This window comes from Girardinichthys multiradiatus, chromosome 8 (assembly GCF_021462225.1).
Source record: "Girardinichthys multiradiatus isolate DD_20200921_A chromosome 8, DD_fGirMul_XY1, whole genome shotgun sequence".
NCBI lineage: Eukaryota > Metazoa > Chordata > Actinopteri > Cyprinodontiformes > Goodeidae > Girardinichthys > Girardinichthys multiradiatus.
In genome coordinates, this window is record NC_061801.1 from 36,985,340 (window position 1) to 37,005,494 (window position 20,155).

A 20,155-nucleotide genomic window follows, 5' to 3' on the forward strand; every position below is an offset into this window, starting at 1 on the left:
AGCAGCTTCTATAAAGAAATGCTTTACAGCCTTTATATTTTGAGACAAATAAAAACAACCACAAACCTTTAAGATTGGGTTTCATTAACAGATTTTGATGGTCTTAAAGGACACAACTCGCTGGCTTTATTTATAAAAAATGTGTTACAATTCTCTTTCCATTGGGGTGACTTTACTTGTGGTATGGAGCGTAACCGCTGTGAATGAATCAGGCATGTTATTTTTGTCTTCAGTGTTTTTCCATCTCTTCCATGTACTTGGAACCTAATGAGTCTGTTAGAAAAAGCAGAACAAATTTAAAATCCTTTACCAATAAAGATTGTCAAGAACTTGTATTGATTTACTTAATGTTTTATGCTGTAATTGATCTAAAAATACTGAGATTCATATTTTATTGGTGTGATTTTAGTTCCTCTCCAGCTGAATAAGGTGGTTATTCATATCCTCAGCTGATTGAAGCTGCATTTATGACTCTGTCTGAACGTTGCAAATAAAAAGCTTTTGCCTGAACAGCTGGAAGTTCACAGATTAAAACGTACGAAGCAGCAGCACAGGTGCAGGGAGTACTGAGGAGGAGTGACCCTTTCAGCATCAGTGGAGGTAATTTGCCTAAACAGCCCAGGAGTGGTTAGGTTCCTGGGGATGAAGGCTCATGGTGACAGAGTAGAAACAACAAGAGACTAGAAGCTTATGTGGCAGGAAAAATGCATTAAAAAAATAAACCAAGTTGTTATTTCCTTACAATTAAAATAAATGTATCTGTGCTGGGGTTGGATTTCTATGTGATGATGAATTTATCACCTTCATTTTGTTTGCTTTCTTTCGGTTTTTCTTTCAAATATTGAGGTGTCAATTACCTGCTTGATGATTATTAGACAGTGTGTGTGTTCACAGGACTTCTACCACCTGTCCAGGACATTCAGATAAAAAAAAAGCCATCTTAACTATCCATCCATCCATTTTGTATACTAGCTTCTTCCATACTGGGTCACAGGGGAGCTGGTGCCCATCTCCAGCCGTCAGGATACACCCTGGACAGGTCACAAGTCCATCGCAGGGCAACACACAGAACAAACAACCATGCACACACATTCACACCTGAGGGCAATTTAGAGAGACCAGTTAACCTAACAGTCATGTTTTTGGACTGTTGGAGGAAGCCGGAGTACCCGGAGAGAATCCATGGGGAGAACATGCAAACTCCATGGAAAGACCCCAGGCCGGGAGTGTTGCAAGGCTACAGACTGTGCCACCACGTAGCCCCCATCTTAACTAACTTTAACAAATTCAAGGTGGACATTTCCTTTCTCGTAAACGTCTAAAATTGTGGAAGGATGGTCTCTCAGCAAAGTGCTTAGAAAAATTATTTTTACCCTATGAAAAAATTAGAATTTTGTCACATTAAAGCCACAAACTTTACTTCATTAGAGTTTTAGTATGTGATAGACCAACATTAAGTAGTGCTTAACTGTGAAATTATTCATAGCTTTTTAATTTTTTTTAATAAACAAGTGTGAGGTGCAAACATGATGAGTCAATACTTCGTAGACTTTTCGCTGCAGTTATGGCTACAAGTCTTTTGGGGTTTGTCTCTGCCAGGTTTGCACATTTAAAGTGTCAAATTTCTGTCCCTTCTTCTGAATGTGAGATGGGATGGAAATAATCTACAACCCTCAACTTTCAAGTCTGTCCTCAGCTTGTCAGTTGGATTTAGGTCTGAACTTGGATCAGCGATAGAGAGGGTGCACCATTAGACAGGCTGCGATTTTCAACACAAATGTTTGTGCTTTCTCCCAACAATGGCTTCACTCATCTTTAAGGGACAGCTTGTGTTTAATTAGCCTGTATTAAAATAAACTCAAATTCTCCTTCATCTCCCAGCTCCAGGTTGCATTTATCCTGCAAACATTGCAGAAGGCTGCAGCTGCAGAAGTAAAACTTGCCTTTCTGTGCAGCAGCTGCGACTGCGTCCCGCCGCCTCCTTCTATCTCAACGCGAACGACGTTGAAGAGAGCGACGGCGTACTGCTTCTCGTACAGATCGCCAAACTGTTCCATCACATCTCTGGTCCGAGCTGCAGGAGGGAGACACAAACAGGATAGAGTGATTCATTTTTTTTTAACAAAGCAATCTTATTGTACCTGAAAAACCACAAGTTGGAAAATCTAATCAATCATTTTCCAGTTAGGGAATATTTTTCAGCATTTCTTTATTTTTTAAATTGGATATTAGTTGGAGCAAGTGGACCCGCAGAGTTTCTGTGTGTTTTAGAGGCCAATTAAAATATATTCCTTTGAGCTGCTGAAATAAAATTTCATTTTTTTTTAATTTAGCTTTTTGTAGCAGCCATAAAATGTTTTCAATGAATCCAATCTGACATGTTTTATCCGCAAAAAGGTCAGATGGTGACCATTTGGAGGATGTGCTGCAGCATTCCAATAAAACACTCCTAAGAACCTCCTGTGTAGGATAAATCAAGCTTTTTACTGCTGTAAACAAGTCAGATCTGGACTCTGGTCTGTTTATGGAAGCATCGGGACAGGAAGGAGGCAGCAGAGCTGCAGTGGGAGAGCAGGAAGGAAAATGCTGACAGGACAGGATAGACACGGAGGGACCGCGTAGGAGACGGGATAGGGATGCACAGGCATATTAAAAACAGGACAAGTCAGAGGACAGAAAGACCGAGAGGCAGCAGAAACCAGTGAAGAAACTGGAAATGCTGCAAGAGACAACGATCCACAAGTCGGGGATTTGAGACTTAAAGGTTTTGCCATTTACTGCCAGTGTGTGTTTCTGATAACTGGCAATTAGTCTTTCACATCCCCATGAAGAAATTTTGGCCCGCTCTGCTTTGCAGAATCATTTTATTTCAGTCACATTGGAGGGTTTTTGAGCATAAAATGCCTTGTTTAAGGTCATGCCACTGAATCACAATTTAGGTCTGGACTTTGACTAGGCCACTTTAAAGGCCACTGAGTTTCAGAGGTTGACGTGTTGGTATGATATGGATCATTGTCCTGCTGCTTAAAAGAAGTTTGCTTGAAGTTAACGTCACATAACTAACTGATGGTCTCCTTCAGGGTTTTCAGGTAGAGAACAGAATTCATGGTTCCATCAATTAGGGCAATTAATCCAGGTCCTGAAGCAGCAATGCAGCCCCAGACATCACACTACCACCACCTTGTTTGATTGTTGGTATGAAGTTCTTTTTCCCACAATGTAATGCTTGTTTTTATCCCATACCTTTCAAAAAGCGATCATGATTGTTGAATCATGATTAGAGACTTTAACTGAGGAGGTCTGCAGTGCTTTACATGATGTTCTGGGTTCTTTTGTGACCTCCTGGATGAGTTGACAATGTGCTCTTGGAGTACTTTGGTAATTCCTGGGAAGGGTTACCACTGTTCTATGTTTTCTCCATTTATGATGAATGATTATTTAACAACAGTTCAGATTACTTTTTCCACAGAGGGCCAGGTTGGTGTGGATAGCTTTATCCCTTATAAATAAAATCATTTGAAAACATCTTTTTGAATTTTGTTGCTTCAGAAACTGGACGTCTTGCCATAATGGATAAATGAATTCTGCTCTCTAGCAGAAAATCCTGAAGGACAATATACGACCATCAGTTCGTGACCCTAAGCTTAACTGTACTTGGGTTACGCAGCCGGACAATAATCCAAAGCACACCAAGTCCAGCTCAGAATATCTTCTAAAAAGCATCTATTCCAAACTAGACATTGGAGAGAGTCTAATATGGTTGGTTTTCCTCTGAATCTTTGTGATAAGCTCTTCTTCATCACCTCCTTCTACCCCTTTTTGCTCACTTACACTCATATTGCTTTTGGTGATGAATTCACTAGACTTAACTGCTCAGCCTGTCTCACTGAAAGCAAAGGAACAAACAGAAGAGTGATGGCTCAAGAGGTTTGCACAGTAACTTGTATTTAAGCGCTTCCCACCTGCATTCTTATCTCCAAACATGGCAACATTCCAGCTTTTTAAACCAACTGTGGGTATTGGCCTTCATGCAGTCCATACTGACCAAATCCTGCACCACGTAAGTGCTGATTAATGCTTTCACTCTTCAATTATGCAGAAAGTTGGTACTTTCCACCAAAATCCGCATACTGGAATGCTTTAAATAGTCAGCTGGGTTCATGGAAACAAGGATTAGAAAGTTAAAATAAAATCAAAACACAGCCTTCTGTTTTTAACTTGCCTGGTCTTATATAAATCTATTTCCCTTGCTGAGAGCTGCAGACCGTGACCTGGACGTTGACCCCGATATTCGTTTAAGCTTCAGGTCATCTAATAATTAAAAACAGACCAGAAATAAACTGAACAGCTCTCCTCTCCAAGTTGCAGATCTCTGATGAGGTTCCAGATGTTTTTTGTTGTAAAGGGGGAACAAACGTGAAGAAGAGACTAAAAGACTTCACTGTAATCTACACTGTGTTTTTATGGTATGTCAGGAAGTGTGACAGGCTGCTGAGTAAGAAAGATTTCAAACTGGGTTTTTCCAAGTGATTTTATTCTCTGCGGTCAGACTGTGGAGAAGGAGATGAGGAAACAGGTGGCCTATCTGCTGTAGTCCTGTTGTCTTTTACATCACAGGGGACCATGCTCAGATTGAAGAAAAGAAATAAACGATTCACAGACTGCAGGATTCTGAAAATATTCCTTTTTATTGTTCAGTTTTTCTGCAGATTGAGATTCTAAAAGTGTTTCGTTTTGGAGTTCAGGTTTTTCTTGCTGATGTGTTTCGTACGCTCAGTTAACGCCGGCAGGTTGTTGAAACAATATAGTAATCTACTGTTAAAGATTTGCATAACTAAGATATCTATTTCTTATCTCTGTGCTGCATCTGTGTCACATCTGCACGCAAAACAGGGCCAATACTGTGCAAAAGTCTAGAATTATCCCTTATTGTTTTATATTTACCTTCCTAGCAGCCAGACATGCCTGTTATCCTTTACAGTGCCTTTAAAAGTATTTGGTCTTGCTTTCTTAAACAAGGAAAATGAATAGTATGTACAGTACAAACCAAAAGTTTGGACACACCTTCTCATTCAAAGAGTTTTCTTTATTTTCATGACTATGAATATTGTAGCTTCACACTGAAGGCATCAAAACTATAAATTAACACATGTGGAATTACATACTGAACAAAAAAGTGTGAAACAACTGAAAATATGTCTTATATTCTAGGTTCTTCAAAGATTTGATTACTGCTCCGCACACTCTTGACATTCTGTTGATGAGCTTCAAGAGGTCGTCACCTGAAATGGTTTTCACTTCACAGGTGTGCCCTGTCAGGTTTAATAAGTGGGATTTCAAGCCTTATAAATGGGGTTGGGACCATCAGTTGTGTTGTGCAGGAGGTGGATACAGTACACAACTGATAGTCCTACTGAATAGACTGTTAGAATTTGTATTATGGCAAGAAAAAAGCAGATAAGTAAAGAAAATCAAGTGGCCATCATTACTTTAAGAAATGAAGGTCAGTCAGTCCGAACAATTGGGAAAACTTTGAAAGTGTCCCCAAGTGCAGTCTCAAAAACCATCAAGCGCTACAAAGAAACTGGCTCACATGAGGACCGCCCCAGGAAAGGAAGACCAAGAGTCACCTCTGCTGCGGACGATAGGTTCATCCGAGTCACCAGCCTCAGAAATCGCAGGTTAACAGCAGCTCAGATTAGAGAACAGGTCAATGCCACACAGAGTTCTAGCAGCAGACACATCTCTAGAACAACTGTTAAGAGGAGACTGTGTGAATCAGGCCTTCATGGTAAAATAGCTGCTAGGAAACCACTGCTGAGGACAGACAACAAGCAGAAGAGACTTGTTTGGGCTAAAGAACACAAGGAATGGACATTAGACCAGTGGAAATCTGTGCTTTGGTCTGATGAGTCCAAGTTTGAGATCTTTGGTTCCAACCACCGTATCTTTGTGCGGCGCAGAAGAGGTGAACGGATGGGCTCTACATGCCTGGTTCCCACCGTGAAGCATGGAGGAGGAGGTGTGATGGTGTGGGGGTGCTTTGCTGGTGACACTGTTGGGGATTTATTCAAAATTGAAGGCATACTGAACCAACATGTCTACCACAGCATCTTGCAGCGGCATGCTATTCCATCCGGTTTGCGTTTAGTTGGACCATCATTTATTTTTCAACAGGACAGTGACCCCAAACACACCTCCAGGCTGTGTAAGGGCTATTTGACCAAGAAGGAGAGTGATGGGGTGCTGCGCCAGATGGCCTGGCCTCCACAGTCACCGGACCTGAACCCAATCGAGATGGTTTGGGTCGAGCTGGACCGCAGAGTGAAGGCAAAAGGGCCAACAAGTACTAAGCATCTCTGGGAACTCCTTCAAGACTGTTGGAAAACCATTTCAGGTGACTACCTCTTGAAGCTCATCAACAGAATGCCAAGAGTGTGCGGAGCAGTAATCTAAGCAAAAGGTGGCTACTTTGAAGAACCTAGAATATAAGACATATTTTCAGTTGTTTCACACTTTTTTGTTCAGTATATAATTCCACATGTGTTAATTCATAGTTTTGATGCCTTCAGTGTGAAGCTACAATATTCATAGTCATAGAAAATAAAGAAAACTCTTTGAATGAGAAGGTGTGTCCAAACTTTTGGTCTGGACTGTATATGTATAATAGCTATAAATAGCTATTGGCAGGACAAAGGTTTACAAAAATTGTTAGTAAAAAACAATCTGCCCAAACATTTTTCTGGGTGCATCTCTATCTCTTTTACCCTCCACCTGTATACTTTCCCTGTTTTTCTCTGACACACACTGAATTACAGTCAGCATCAGCAACAACAAATGAATGAAAAATCTCCTATAAAAGTCTGAGGAACTCTCGATCAAAACCACATTAAAAGAACACAACAAAACCTGTCTGCTTTAAAAGGAAAGTATAAAGAAATAAGGGATGACCACAGCTCCATATAAACAAACCCAGACAGTGAACACCAGCTACAAAGTCAGACCAGGACATGTGATAACACACATGAACATGAACGCTAACATCTGGTTCAAAGGAGCTTTTAAAGGACACACTGTTGGCTGCTTCATTACGGATTCATTACCAGATTAACTGGGAGAGGCGGCGCTGAGGCAAGGTGTGTGACGCTGCCAGGCTGCAGTTTCAGCTGTTAACTCTGTGACATGTCTATACCTGCTGAGCCTCATCATCCTCCCCCCTCTGACTGCACTCACAGCTCAAAAAACGCTGACCTGCTCCAGGGAGTCCAACAGAAAATAGTTGCTCCATCAGTGCTGAAGCTGCAAAGCTAACCAGATAAAGACGAGGTAAAAGTTTAAATGCATGGCAGAACTTTTTATCTTTTTTTCATTCTAGATGTTTCTCCTGTTTTCTTTCTGGGACAATTTGCACAAACCTTTATTTAGGTCAGTGCGCAGGCTTAGATAATGTTTAGGTTGGAGGTGTGAGTGTTACTGCACCTTTAAACTCACACCTCTTCAGGACACCCAGCATGGATTATAAAGTTTGTTTAGGATCTTTCTCCTCTTGCAGAAACCAGTATTTAGGTTTTTGACACAGAATGGGACCTTTCCGTCCTGACGATTAAATGTAGCCGTATTTTTACCAGTTAACCGGAAACATTTTACTGACAACAGAAGAAGGCAAAATTACGGGCCCTTGTGAAGAAACAAATTCCCCCAGAATCGAGGGATCTTAAGCATCAATTTGAAAATGATTGTTATATTTATTTGCTGAACTGAAATAATTCATAAATTTATATATTTTTCTTTCTTTGCATCAGAGAGTGGCTGGTGAATCTATACTCGTTAAAACATGCAGGTTTTTAGCTAAATTCTCCAGACCTTGTTCCAAAGATGTTTATTTTAGATGTTTAAGAAGTTTGAAGCTGAATCAAAAAGAAATCTACTATTCCCTACTATCACTAGTCACAATTACACATTTTACTGATTGTAACAGGAGCCCAAACCATGATGGGTCCACTACCATACTTAAAGACGTGATGCACCAACCAATCAGCCAGGGATCAATACTAGCCATCAGATTTTTTTATCCTTGTGTGCTTTAAGTGCACCAGTACTGAAAACTGACGTTTGTCCTGTAAACACATCAGCAGATGCACTTTAGTTTGAGTTCATTAAAAATCAGATGAATATTAGTAATATTTTCTTTGATGTATGAATAGTCATAATCTTCTAAACCCTCCATATATAAAGGCACATTTTATCCTTATACTGTCTTTGTTACATTTAATTGTGGATATAAAATTATTTGTTCAGCCTATATAAGTATGATCTGTGCATCTATAGTTAATAAATTTGCATAACTCCTACCCAAATAGGTCATCTCAGGCCAACAATGGTGCTTCAGAGATGAATTTCAAGCTGAATTTTGTGGCAACAAAGCAGGACATATTTGCTCCAGATCAGGTATCCCTGCACAGCTGAATAATATGCTAACATAACAAAGATCCATTAAACATTTCTGAAGATTTTTTACAGCTAAACATGGCTTGTTTACGTCAGAATCTACAGTATAGATAACGCTTTGAGTATTTCTTCTGCTTTCGGTCACATTAATTCAGACATCTGAAGAGGTCAGCGGCTGCTGCTTGGTTAGAAATAACTCTTTTTTTTTTTCCAACTATCTGTCGTCCTGTCAACAGAGTTTCCAGCCTGAGCTGTGGATCTCTACAGCTCCTCCAGAGTTACTATTGCCCTCTTGGATGCTTCTCTGATCGATGTTCTCCTTCTGCCGTTTAGGTCGGTGATGTCAATCTTCTTTTGTAGAGGTCCAGTATCCTGCAGCTTTTAAACGCGTCTCCACTTTAACACACCTGAATCTAACAATTGGGTCGTTAGAACTCTGCAGAACCTGGCTGCATGCTGAGGAGGTAATTCAGTCACTTGATTCAGGTGACGCATATAAAGGTTGCAGGACACAGAACCTGAGTTCAACACTTCTAATTTAGGTTTATGACCAGTTCTTGGTTGGTTTTCAAGATTCCTTCCATTTCACAACTATGCGCTACTTTGCATTGATCTGTCACATAAAATCCCAATAAAAGCACAGAAGACAAAATGTGGACCAGCTTAAAAGTTATGAATGAGAGGCCGTCTATGCAGCTGTAGGTTTTGGATTAATGTTTCAAAGAAAAAAAAAAAAACAGTTCAACAAAGAGGCTCCTCCCTTTGTCCAAACTACACAAGAGAGCATTTCATTTGCTACTTCACAAAAGCAACAAACACACAAAAGGCTTCCTCCTCTAAGTACCGGCAGGGAAACACAAATACAGCCAGAAATAGCTGGAGAGCAGCAATGTTAACTATTCAGACTAAGCAAACACAGAGTTAATGTGAAACCCCTCCAGTAATTACACAGCCGGACCACAGGTTCTTAAAAGTGTTCCTGCTGTTCTGACTCGTTCTGCTTCCATGCTTTGCTGGACTAATCGCAGAGAGAACATTTCTCAGTGGGAGGCTGCTCAGACTTAAATAACAGGCAGTCCCAAACGTAGATGAACATGTTCCCCCCTCTTTTAGAAACCTGCTTATTATCTCAGAGAAAAATAGCCTGGATTTATTTGAACTCCTAAAATACATAAAAGCAAAGATTATTTGTTGCACAGCTTCTTTTTTGTGGATTGAATTGTTATCTTAAAGTTAATGTTGTGTTATAAATCCAATAAAGCAGGATGGAATACATGATTCAAGTGTAACTCTTTGTTTTTAACCTATTCACCCTGTTGTAACATTGAGGCTTCTAACCTGTAATCATCTCCCGTCTGCCCTCATCCAGGTGAGAGGAAACCACGTCCCCCATGGTGACAGGAGATCCTCAGAGTATCCCAGCTGTATTAACTCCCAGGTTAAACGTCCAAGACTCTTAACACTTTCCAGGGAATCTGCTTCAGTCTCCCACCCAGGCCGGTACTGCTGTGGCTTCCCTCCTGATTTGCTCCAAAAGAAAACCCGGGGAGGGAGGAAAGAGGCAGAGGAGGTGGTGAACACTGCTCCCTTTCACAGCAAAGCAGCAGGACACACCCTCTGGGAGTCATCACTGGTCCAACGTGTTCAGTCGGCTGTGTCAAAGGTGTGGCCTCCACCAGGAGAGCCTGGTAACAGGCATGTCTGAGGCATGCACCCAGTTTGTGTTTACATATTTGGTGTTATTGGAATCTTAGAAACGTTTATAATGTACTGGTTTTAAAACATATCTGTTCAGACATCATGATTAGATTAATATGCTCTGACTTTAAGGTGCCACATTTAGTAAAAGTAGTGTTGAAGTTTCCCTTTCTATGGTTAGCTAAACAGAAAGAATACCTGGTGTTGGGATTGTTTTAAAACTGATTTCTGCTGCCCCCATGTGGAGACGTTCAGAACTACAGTAAAACGTTTACTAATTGTTTCTAATAGGAGGAAGTACCGTGGTGTCAGCTAAAAAAAATTATTATTTACCACATAAGCTCACATAAGTAGTTCGTAAAACTGGCATACAGTAGTGTGCAAAAGTCTTGAGTTATCCACCCATTTTTTCATATTTTCCCTCCGAGTAGAAACTTTTTATTATCTTGATGAAGTTCTTTAAACCCTCTTAAATATTTTTCTGTAGGCTGAAGCTACTTTTTCAATTTCCAGAGGAATATCATTCTTGTTTCTTTAGCCACTTTAATGTTTCCACTTAAAAACAGATGAGCCAGTGTTGTGCCGAAACAGTTTATAGGACCTATTTTAAATTTGATCTTTAGTCTTTTTGTTGTCAGCAGTCTTTTTATTTATATATATATATATACACACACACACACACACACACGTTACATTTGAGAAGGAAGTCTATAGGTTTTGGAAAAATAAAGTACCTTTGTTCTATAAAAGTAACCTGCAAGTTCAGCAAAGGTCAGATGGAAGTTCTGGTAAGGGAGCCTGCAACTTTTTGAAAGGTAATGAGGGAAGCACTCCTTAGGTTCCAGATAGCAGAATCTTCCTGTAAGTATTGGAAAAACAACCTCTAAGTTTTAGGATTGTAACCTGACAAGGACTTTGCTAGTTCTGTAAAATAACCTGAAATCTCTGGGAAGGTAACCTGTAAGTTCCATGAAAGTGACCTGCATGTTTCAGTAAAGTTATTAGAGCAGTACTCTGTAAGATTTGTAAAGTAGTGAGTAAAGTGCTGGGAACGTAAATTGTAAGTTTCAGGAAAGCACCCAGTAAGTTCCAGAAGTACCCTGCAAGTAACCCTATAAGTGCTGGGAATGTAACCTGTACGTTTTGGGAAAGCAATCAGGAAGGTATCCTTTCTCTAATTTAGCCCGCATTGTCTGGAAGGTAACCTGCAAGGTACAGCGGAGTTTTCTGAAGGTGTCAGGAAGGTAACCCAGGAAGTTCTCAGTTTTGGAAAGTAGCCTGCAACTTTTAGGAAAACTCTGTTTCAAGCTCCAGGAAAGTTACAGAGATTACCCCACAAATTACAGAAAGGTTACCTGTAAGTTCTGGGAAAGTCGCCTTTAAGTTGTTGGAAAATTAGTAAATTGGAGTAAAGTATTTTCTGTATTATCTGAAATTAAGCAATCTAGACTTCATTAGTATGAGGTATTTTTTTGTTGTTGCAACTTGTACCTTAAACTGGATCAAATATGACATAATGATGGCTAAAATTGACCACCGTTTCCTTTTTTCTTATTCCAGTCCAAACCTACAGGTTTTCTCCAGCCTCCGTTCACATTTAGCTTTATATTTAGGTGGTGGTGTAGTTTCATGTGATCATGGATGACACGCAGTCAGCTCCCACCAATGAGGTGGAGGGAGGTGCGGGAAGGATACGCAGTGACGTTTCCCACTGGAGGCTCCTCCGCTGCGGTGAGAGACGACCAGAGAGGAGGGAGGAGGCTCATCGCTGCGTGCGACACTCGGCAGCATCATGGCACCTATCGGATTAAAGGCGGTGGTCGGAGAAAGTAAGAGCTTTTATCCTTTTAATGACGCGTAATCACGGTGATTGTGATGTGAAAATCCGCCGCTGCGGTTTCAATGAGGGGGTCCGGGTTTCAGTGCAGGCCGCGGACTGCATCTTCATGATGGTGATGGTGAGAGTGAAGGCTGCTGCTGCTTCGTTGTAAATCACTTGTGTAGCCCAGATCTTCTGCAGAGGGTCGGCTGGTCTCTCTGGGAGCCTGCGGTGCTGATGCGGAATCACCCACCCTCCCCTGGAGCGACTGGGATGAATAAACCTGGAGATTATCATTATTAGCCCAGTAATACAGCATACGCTTAATTTTAAAACAAGACGAGGAAAACCTGCAGGCAAACATCCAAACACGCCCTTTTACAGCTAATCAGCGCAGATATCAGAAATAATCTGCAGCTTCATGCGCGGTCGAGCCGAAATAACCTGCAGTGCGATCTGATTCAAGATGTTTACATTTTAAAACATTTAATGGAGATCAGCAGGTTTCCCTGATTACAGCAGAGCCTCACCCCTCTGATGGAGGAGAAATTGTTGCGTTAAAAACAGCCAGCGCTCACACGGATGTGAGGAAAACTGTTTGCTTTGTTCATCCTCAGTGACGCATTGAGACGTAGAGGAGAATGTTGGGCGTTAAATGTGGACGAAGCGTCGTTCCCCAGTAAGAGACTGGGGCTTAGACTGCACTCCGTCCGGTTTCCATTTAAACTCGATGCTGGGTGTATGTGTGGGTGATGGAGGCCGTTTATATGGAGGCGCAGCTCGGTTCTGCTGCAGGGTCAGCTCGATGGAAGCGGATGTGGTGATGTGATGCAGGCCCGTGTAAGAGGTCATTTAAAATCCAGCCTGAAGCGGTTTTCCTTTGGTTTGCTGCAGGCTTTCAATGCTATGAATGCGTTGCAGGCTTTATTTGGCCCTATAATCTTAATAATGTGTTTTGTCCTTCAAAGAACCCGTTTTTGAATGTCTGTCACTCACCCCTGGACCCCTAAACCCAACCATGACGCATCATTTCCTGCTTCTTTACTACTTCTCCTGTAAAACCTGTGGTATGGACTTGTCTTCTAACCCCTGGTGGAAGATCTAAGTCCAGAATGGCTGCAGACCATCTAAGGAGTCAAAATCAGAAGGTCAAATCAGAGAGTTATAATGCAAACTGGAATCAGCCAATCAAGCACAACTAAAGATGAGCCTAACTGGTGCTTCTTTAGTTGTTCTTTTTAAATAAATCAATTCATTATAGCATTTTGCTATATTTTATGTCTCAGTGCATCACTTGTTTTCTTATGGGTATTTCTTTCATAAGTTATTTAATGAACAGCGTTCATACTTTTTTGGGTCGTAGAAAATAATAAAAACATGACTTGATGTGTCAATATAGATACAAAACAATGAAATCAGGGTTATATTTTAAAAAGCTTTAGTTTGTTTAATGAAAAACATCATTTTAATCACTATTATTCCTTGAAGTAGACATATTCAACTCAAAGAATATTTTACTGTATTCTGAAGATCTTACACACTAGATTTTACCGGAGCTAAAGAATCACATGTCCTAATATGTCAAATAATCACATTTTTTTGGTGAACATATAACTGTAAACATGAATTTAAAGACAATTTGCTTGTTTTTTTTTAAGAATCCTGAGGAGGTATAAGTGTTTTGTTTTCCAATCTGATCCAAATAAGTTAAATTAAAATACCTTTTGGTGTGCCACTAATATGAATCAGCGGCCCCTTATTTGGCTGACCATTACAAAAACCATTCTGGGAGCAACTCTGCACATATCCAGGTGATTGACTGGGTTTTATATTTCACAAACTACATCTTTACAGTACTGCTGTAGAGGTCCGGTGTCTGTCTGCTGCTAAGAGTGATGGATACTTGTAATTATGACATCAAATCAGTCAGTTCTCCCTTAATTGGCTCTGATTGGCAGTCTGCAGATCAAAGAGAAAAATAATACTTTCCTGTTCAATAAATTTATCAACAAAAATAACTCTCAGCATTTTTGATCTATAAAAACACAAACAGCAATCATGTTCCCGCGTTTTTAGTTAGGTTAGAGGGCTATATTTAAATGGATACATGGAGATATTCTTGTAAATCCTCCATTTTCTATTGGATTCTGGCTACCTCTTGAAATAACATAAATCACATTATTTATTTTTATTGTGTGTGATTTAGTCCTTAGGAGAAAAATAACTTTAATACTAATAAATAAAAAATCTGATTCAAATGTGGAACTGGATTATCAAACCTCATCATCCAGTAAAAACCTGTTTGGTGCATCTCTAGATTTGTTTTCTGTTCATGTGAGAAAATATTCATGTGTAGCCCCTGAAAAACAGAAATCTGAATCTGTCAACATTTAAATGTACGTCAAACCTTAATGGAAATCGGTTTTATCCAGGAAACATCTGTGCATCTTTAGGTTTCTTCTTCTTCATATGACCTTTATTATGTGTTCTATATGTGTTCTAGTCAATACACAAGAGAAATAAAATTGTAATAATGTAGAGTTTAAACATCACCAGAAACGTATAGAGTATGAAAACCCTGAACAGTGCATCTTTAGTCTCTTTGGCTGAAGCTGTGTGATTCTTACCCAGACAGAGCAAACAGTCCAGTTTGCTCCAGTTTTTCTATGATGTTAAACATGCAGTATATATTGTATACTTTGTCAGCAGTACTCCTGAATCTAACAGACACTGTTTGCCTGGATTTGAACAAATCTACCTTCATAGGCACCCTTTACGTGCAGCAACGCTCCATTATCCTACAGTGCCGTCTTTAATTATTTAAGCGCGGTAGCTGCCAATTACATAACTGGGTTTGTAAAACAGAAAGCAGGCCAAATACAGGCTGTGAGCGCTGAGTGAATCATCTTTCCCAGAACTGTGTAAACATTGCGTTTTTCCCTGAAGGTAACAGCGTGGACACTGGAGGCAACACCTTACCCTGTGTGGCTGAGGTGGAGCTGTGATGGGATTGGTGGAGGTAGAGAGGAAGGAAGGAGGGACTCCATCATGGCTCCTGCTGCAGCCAGGATGAAGGAAGGAGGGGGATGGGCAGCAGGCTGAGGCTCACCCTCCCCCTGATTTATTGCTGGATGTGAGCATTAGTTGCAGGGAGCAGCAGAAGGAAACGTGGGTGAATGGTGACGACAGTCAGGGTCCTGAGCTTGGAGATATTTGTAAACAGTTCTCTTGACTAGACTTAAAACTATAATCTATATTAAACATAAGGATGTTTGATGCATATAGGGAGCAGTGACTGTTTTAATTATTATTCTAAACTTAGCATTGGGCTTTATGAAATTCTCAGAAAACTAAAAATACTATTGTTCCACTGTATATACAGAAAATAGTATTTTAAATTAAAGGAGGCTGGCTCTGTTATGGGGACTACTCTGGAGCCATTTGAGATGATTGTGCAAAGAAGAATGCTTCATAAAATGTAAAACATAATGGACATCTCTGAGCATCAGCAAGACAGTAATCAAACAGTGTGTCTTTAGTCAGGATTTTGTAGATCTGCTGTAACACAGACCACTACAGGAGATCCTTCCTGCCCACAGCCATTACCCTCAATAATAACTCTGTCAAGAAACTTAGATACTGAGAGGAACGGGAAAATCTAACTTTCGTTTGGGGTTAATAAAGTATCCTGGAATTAAACTCAAATCAATGCTGTTAACTTTGCATTTTAAATGACAGAACATAACTAACTAGCAATAAAAACAAAAAAATTCTTTAAGTTTATTTTGTCTCAAGAAACTACGTTTTCTTTATCTTTTCTTAGTGATTTTTAATAAGTCAACATGCAATAGAACATGTAGACAACTTTGTTTTTATTATTTTCTAAAAAAATATTAACTAGTTAGCTAGCTACAAAACACAACCCTAGAGCATCCCTCCATCGCCCATACCTACTTATCCTTGGTGGGTCAAGGGGGCACTGGTGCCTACCACCAGCCGCCATTGGGCAAGCGGCGGTATACAAGCTGGACAGGTCTCTAGTCCATCACAAGGCCACACTCAAATCTAAGGACAATTTAGAGTTACCATTTTTGACAATTGGCATGTTTTGGCCTATTGGAGGAAGCTGGAGTGCAAGGAGAGAACCCACATGGGAAAATCACTCAGACTCAGTGCAGAAAGAGTCCAGGCCAGAATTTGAACCCAGGATCTTGCCGCAGGACAACAGTGCTAACAAGCCCAGCCATTGAGAATTAAATTAATTTTTCTTAAATAATGTGTTCTTTTTTAGGACCATTGAAAAGCTCAAGGCTCAACTCAAGTTAACAGCTTTGCTAGAATGTTTACATCTTCATCAGTCCTTTCAGCCTAACTGAAAGCCTAAAAGATTCATACATTCAGAGAACGATGATTTCGTACAGATTTCACTCTTCCTTTTCACATTCCTAGTTGGTTCTTTCTCATTTCTCTTTCGCAATAGTTCCATCCTGACTGATCCACTTTGGTCGCATGATGACTCTGCACGCCCATTTCCCAGGCAACAAGATCTGCCCTGAGTACCTAAAGACTCTGGGTGTTGTAGGGCTGTCGTGTTTGGCACGCCTCTGCAGCATTGCGTGGCAGTAGGGGACAGTGCCTCTGGACTGGCAGACCGGGGTGGTGGTCCGAAGGGTGTGTTCCAACTACAGGGAGATCACACTCCTCAGCCTCCCTGGTAAGGCCTATCCCAGGGTATGGGAGAGGAGAGTCCGGCCGATAGACGAACCTCGGCTTCAGGAGGAGCAGTGTGGTTTTCGTCCCGGCTGTGGAACACTGTACCAGCTCTACACCCTCTACAGGGTACTCAAGGGTTCATGGGAGTTTGCCCAACCGGTCCACATGTGTTTTGTGGACCTGGAAAAGGCATTTGACCGTGTTCCTTGTGGTGCCCTGTGGGGCTGCTCCAGGAGTATGGAGTCGGGTGGCCTTTATTAAGGGCCATCCGGTCTCTGTACAAGCGGAGTAGGAGTTTGGTCCACATTGCCGGCACTAAGTCGGACCTGTTTCCGATGCACGTTGGACTACGGCAGGGCCACCCTTTTGTCACTTATCCTGTTCATAACTTTTATGGACAGGATTTCTAAGCACAGCCAAGGGCCGGAAGGGGTCTCGTTTGGGGACCATCTTTTGGCAGATGACGTGGTTCTGCTGGCACTCTCTAGCCAAGACCTACAGCATGCACTGGGGCGGTTCGCAGTCGAGTGTGAAGCGGCTGTGATGCTGTGATGAGGATCAGCTCCTTCAAGTCTGAGGCCATGGTACTCGACCGGAAAAGGGTGGCTTGCCCTCTTCAGATTGGAGGGGAGTTCCTGCCTCAAGTGGAGGAGTTCAAGTATCTTGGTGGCTTGTTCACAAGTGAGGGGAGAATGGAGAGGGAGATCGACAGACGGATCGGTGCGGCTGCGCAGTCATGGTGCCGGTCCGTTGTGGTGAAGAGAGAGCTGAGCCGAAAAGTGAAGTTCTCAACATACTGGTCGTTCTACATTTCTACCCTCACCTACTTCCTCCGCAGGGTGGCCGGGCACTTCCCTAGAGTTGGGGTGAGGATCGCTGCTCCTCCACATCGAGAGAAGTCAATTGAGGTGCCTTGGACATCTGTATTGGAAGCCTCCTGGACACCTCCCTCGGGAGGTTTTCCAGACAACGGCCCAAGACACGCTGGAGGGACTGTGTCTCTCGGCTGGCCTGGGAATGCCTTGGAGGAGCTGGAAGAGGTGTCTGGGAAGAAGGAAGTCTGGGCGTCTCTACTACTTCTGGTGCCCCCGCGACCCAGTCCCGAATGAAGCGGAAGACAACAAGTACGAGTACAAAGTTAACCATGCAAGAAAAACAATAGCTAACCTAGAAAATGCCAAACTAACGTACATGTTATAATACTGTTTTCTTTACTATCATTTAATATACAAGATCCCAACACCGGCGCCGCCACATAGATCATGACTAACATTGGTTTTATACTCATCCAGGTACTTGTGCTAAGAGGCCTAAACGGATCTAGCAGAGCACAACCTATGATCAGTCACATAACTTATCCTTATGTCCTCAGACTACATATCCAGCCTACTAGCAACTTTTTAGTTTTTATGTTTACTATTGCTTGCAGATGGAATGACAACACTAGGCCGTAATCCTTAAATTATACCTGAAACTACATACAGTATAGCCAGTACAGATTAACCCTTAAATAAAAGGCCTTTAAGCAGAGCTTGGAGAAACACTGATCCTTAGATTTCGTCCTTACTTTAACCCAGACTAGTATCCTCTCTTTAGTTCTGTTTTTTATTCAGTGTTAAACGGAGTTGATTCAGTCTTCCTCAAAAGGTTCTTTGGAAGCAAGCAAGAATGAAATTATATAACCGGTATTTTAAGAGATGGATGTGGGAATGTGAAACACGAAGGTCCATAGTTGCACACAAGTCACCCACTGACCTTGGAAGCATCACTGAACCAGAGCAGCACACACCCTCGTCTGGCTCCAGTGTTTGATGCAGTGCCTGCAGCCCTCTCTAAAACACGAACACAATGAATATGCTGCTCACAAACATACACAGTCACAAATAAATCCATGCCAAAACGTCATGTCACTGTGGCGGCAGAGCATGAAGAGCTCTTTATGTTGAATCCACCTCTTCTTTCATCGATGAAGATTGCTTCATCAGAGGTGGCAGATATCCCACTCTAACATCTCCCTGTTCTTCACATTCTCCTGCTAGACGCGTACTCTCACACATAGGATGGAGACACATTTTAACACAGTACTACAGAAATATGAAAGACCACTGCAGAGTTAGAGCCAAGAAAGCAGAGAAAGGAGGACATGACAGCATCGATGTGTCATGATTTTAAATGTATGTCGCGACATATGTGCTCTGCCATCTGATGACCGCTGACTGACTACTCCCGACTCTGCGTCTCTCTCCGATGGTAATTGCAATATATCTAAAGAAACATCAGATTCTTGGCTGCTGTCTGTGTTTCTACCATTGTAGCAGTGGTCAGGTTACATGCCGAGGTTCCCCTTCTACATCATAAAAGAACACAACAAAATCGCAAAGGAGTAGTGTGGAAGTGCCTTTTTAGTGAAATTTCTGACCATATATCTCAGCAACTGTTCATTTCAGTGGCATGAATTTACTTTTTAAAATATTTTAATAATGTGTCCTTTCCAATAAATGCAATTGGATTTATCATAAAAATTCGATGTCACGGGCACTTTAAAATGTGGAGTGTCAGATTCTCTCAGGAGTGATGAGGCCATAAAGCCAAGATCCAGAGAAAAAACTGGGTCATTCACTCAACGGAGAAAGTCCCTGAAGAAGGACGACAGCAAACCAAAAGGAGGAACAGTCAGCTTATCACTGCTGCAAAATGTGAGCAGTCAAGATAATGAGCAATATCATTTACAGGAGAATATCACTGTTTCTTGGTGAGGCTGAAGGCTGTTAGGTTGGTAAAAGAGAAATTTCCTGTTAAAATTCACTATACAGGTCCTTCTCAAAATATTAGCATATTGTGATAAAGTTCATTATTTTCCATGATGTCATGATGAAAATTTAACATTCATATATTTTAGATTCATTGCACACTAACTGAAATATTTCAGGTCTTTTATTGTCTTAATACGGATGATTTTGGCATAAAGCTCATGAAAACCCAAAAGTCCTATCTCACAAAATTAGCATATTTCATCCGACCAATAAACGAAAAGTGTTTTTAATACAAAAAACGTCAACCTTCAAATAATCATGTACAGTTATGCACTCAATACTTGGTCGGGAATCCTTTGGCAGAAATGACTGCTTCAATGCGGCGTGGCATGGAGGCAATCAGCCTGTGGCACTGCTGAGGTCTTATGGAGGCCCAGGATGCTTCGATAGCGGCCTTTAGCTCATCCAGAGTGTTGGGTCTTGAGTCTCTCAACGTTCTCTTCACAATATCCCACAGATTCTCTATGGGGTTCAGGTCAGGAGAGTTGGCAGGCCAATTGAGCACAGTGATACCATGGTCAGTAAACCATTTACCAGTGGTTTTGGCACTGTGAGCAGGTGCCAGGTCATGCTGAAAAATGAAATCTTCATCTCCATAAAGCTTTTCAGCAGATGGAAGCATGAAGTGCTCCAAAATCTCCTGATAGCTAGCTGCATTGACCCT

The 20,155-nt window shown here is 41.4% G+C and overlaps 2 protein-coding genes across 4 annotated transcripts in view; one reads left to right on the top strand and one right to left on the bottom strand.

Moving 5' to 3' along the window:
* The window catches only part of niban2a (niban apoptosis regulator 2a), a 52,156-nt gene that overhangs the window by 22,305 nt on the left and 9,696 nt on the right, over positions 1-20,155 (bottom strand). Inside the window, exons 1-2 of one of the 2 annotated variants that reach the window (XM_047372098.1) lie at positions 9,787-10,025; positions 1,944-2,074 (exon numbers count right to left, since the gene is read on the bottom strand). In XM_047372098.1, coding sequence (XP_047228054.1) covers positions 1,944-2,074; positions 9,787-9,841 — 186 coding nt within the window. In that variant the 5' untranslated portion in view covers positions 9,842-10,025. Of the gene's footprint in view, positions 1-1,943; positions 2,075-9,786; positions 10,026-20,155 lie in introns of those variants that run through there. The other variant, XM_047372099.1, reaches the window with a different exon arrangement.
* stxbp1a (syntaxin binding protein 1a) overlaps positions 11,842-20,155 on the top strand; it is a 46,819-nt gene continuing 38,505 nt past the window's right edge. The window contains exon 1 of one of the 2 annotated variants that reach the window (XM_047372100.1): positions 11,842-11,975. In XM_047372100.1, the coding sequence (XP_047228056.1) occupies positions 11,939-11,975 (37 nt within the window). In that variant the 5' untranslated portion in view covers positions 11,842-11,938. The remainder of the gene's footprint in view (positions 11,976-20,155) is intronic. The other variant, XM_047372101.1, reaches the window with a different exon arrangement.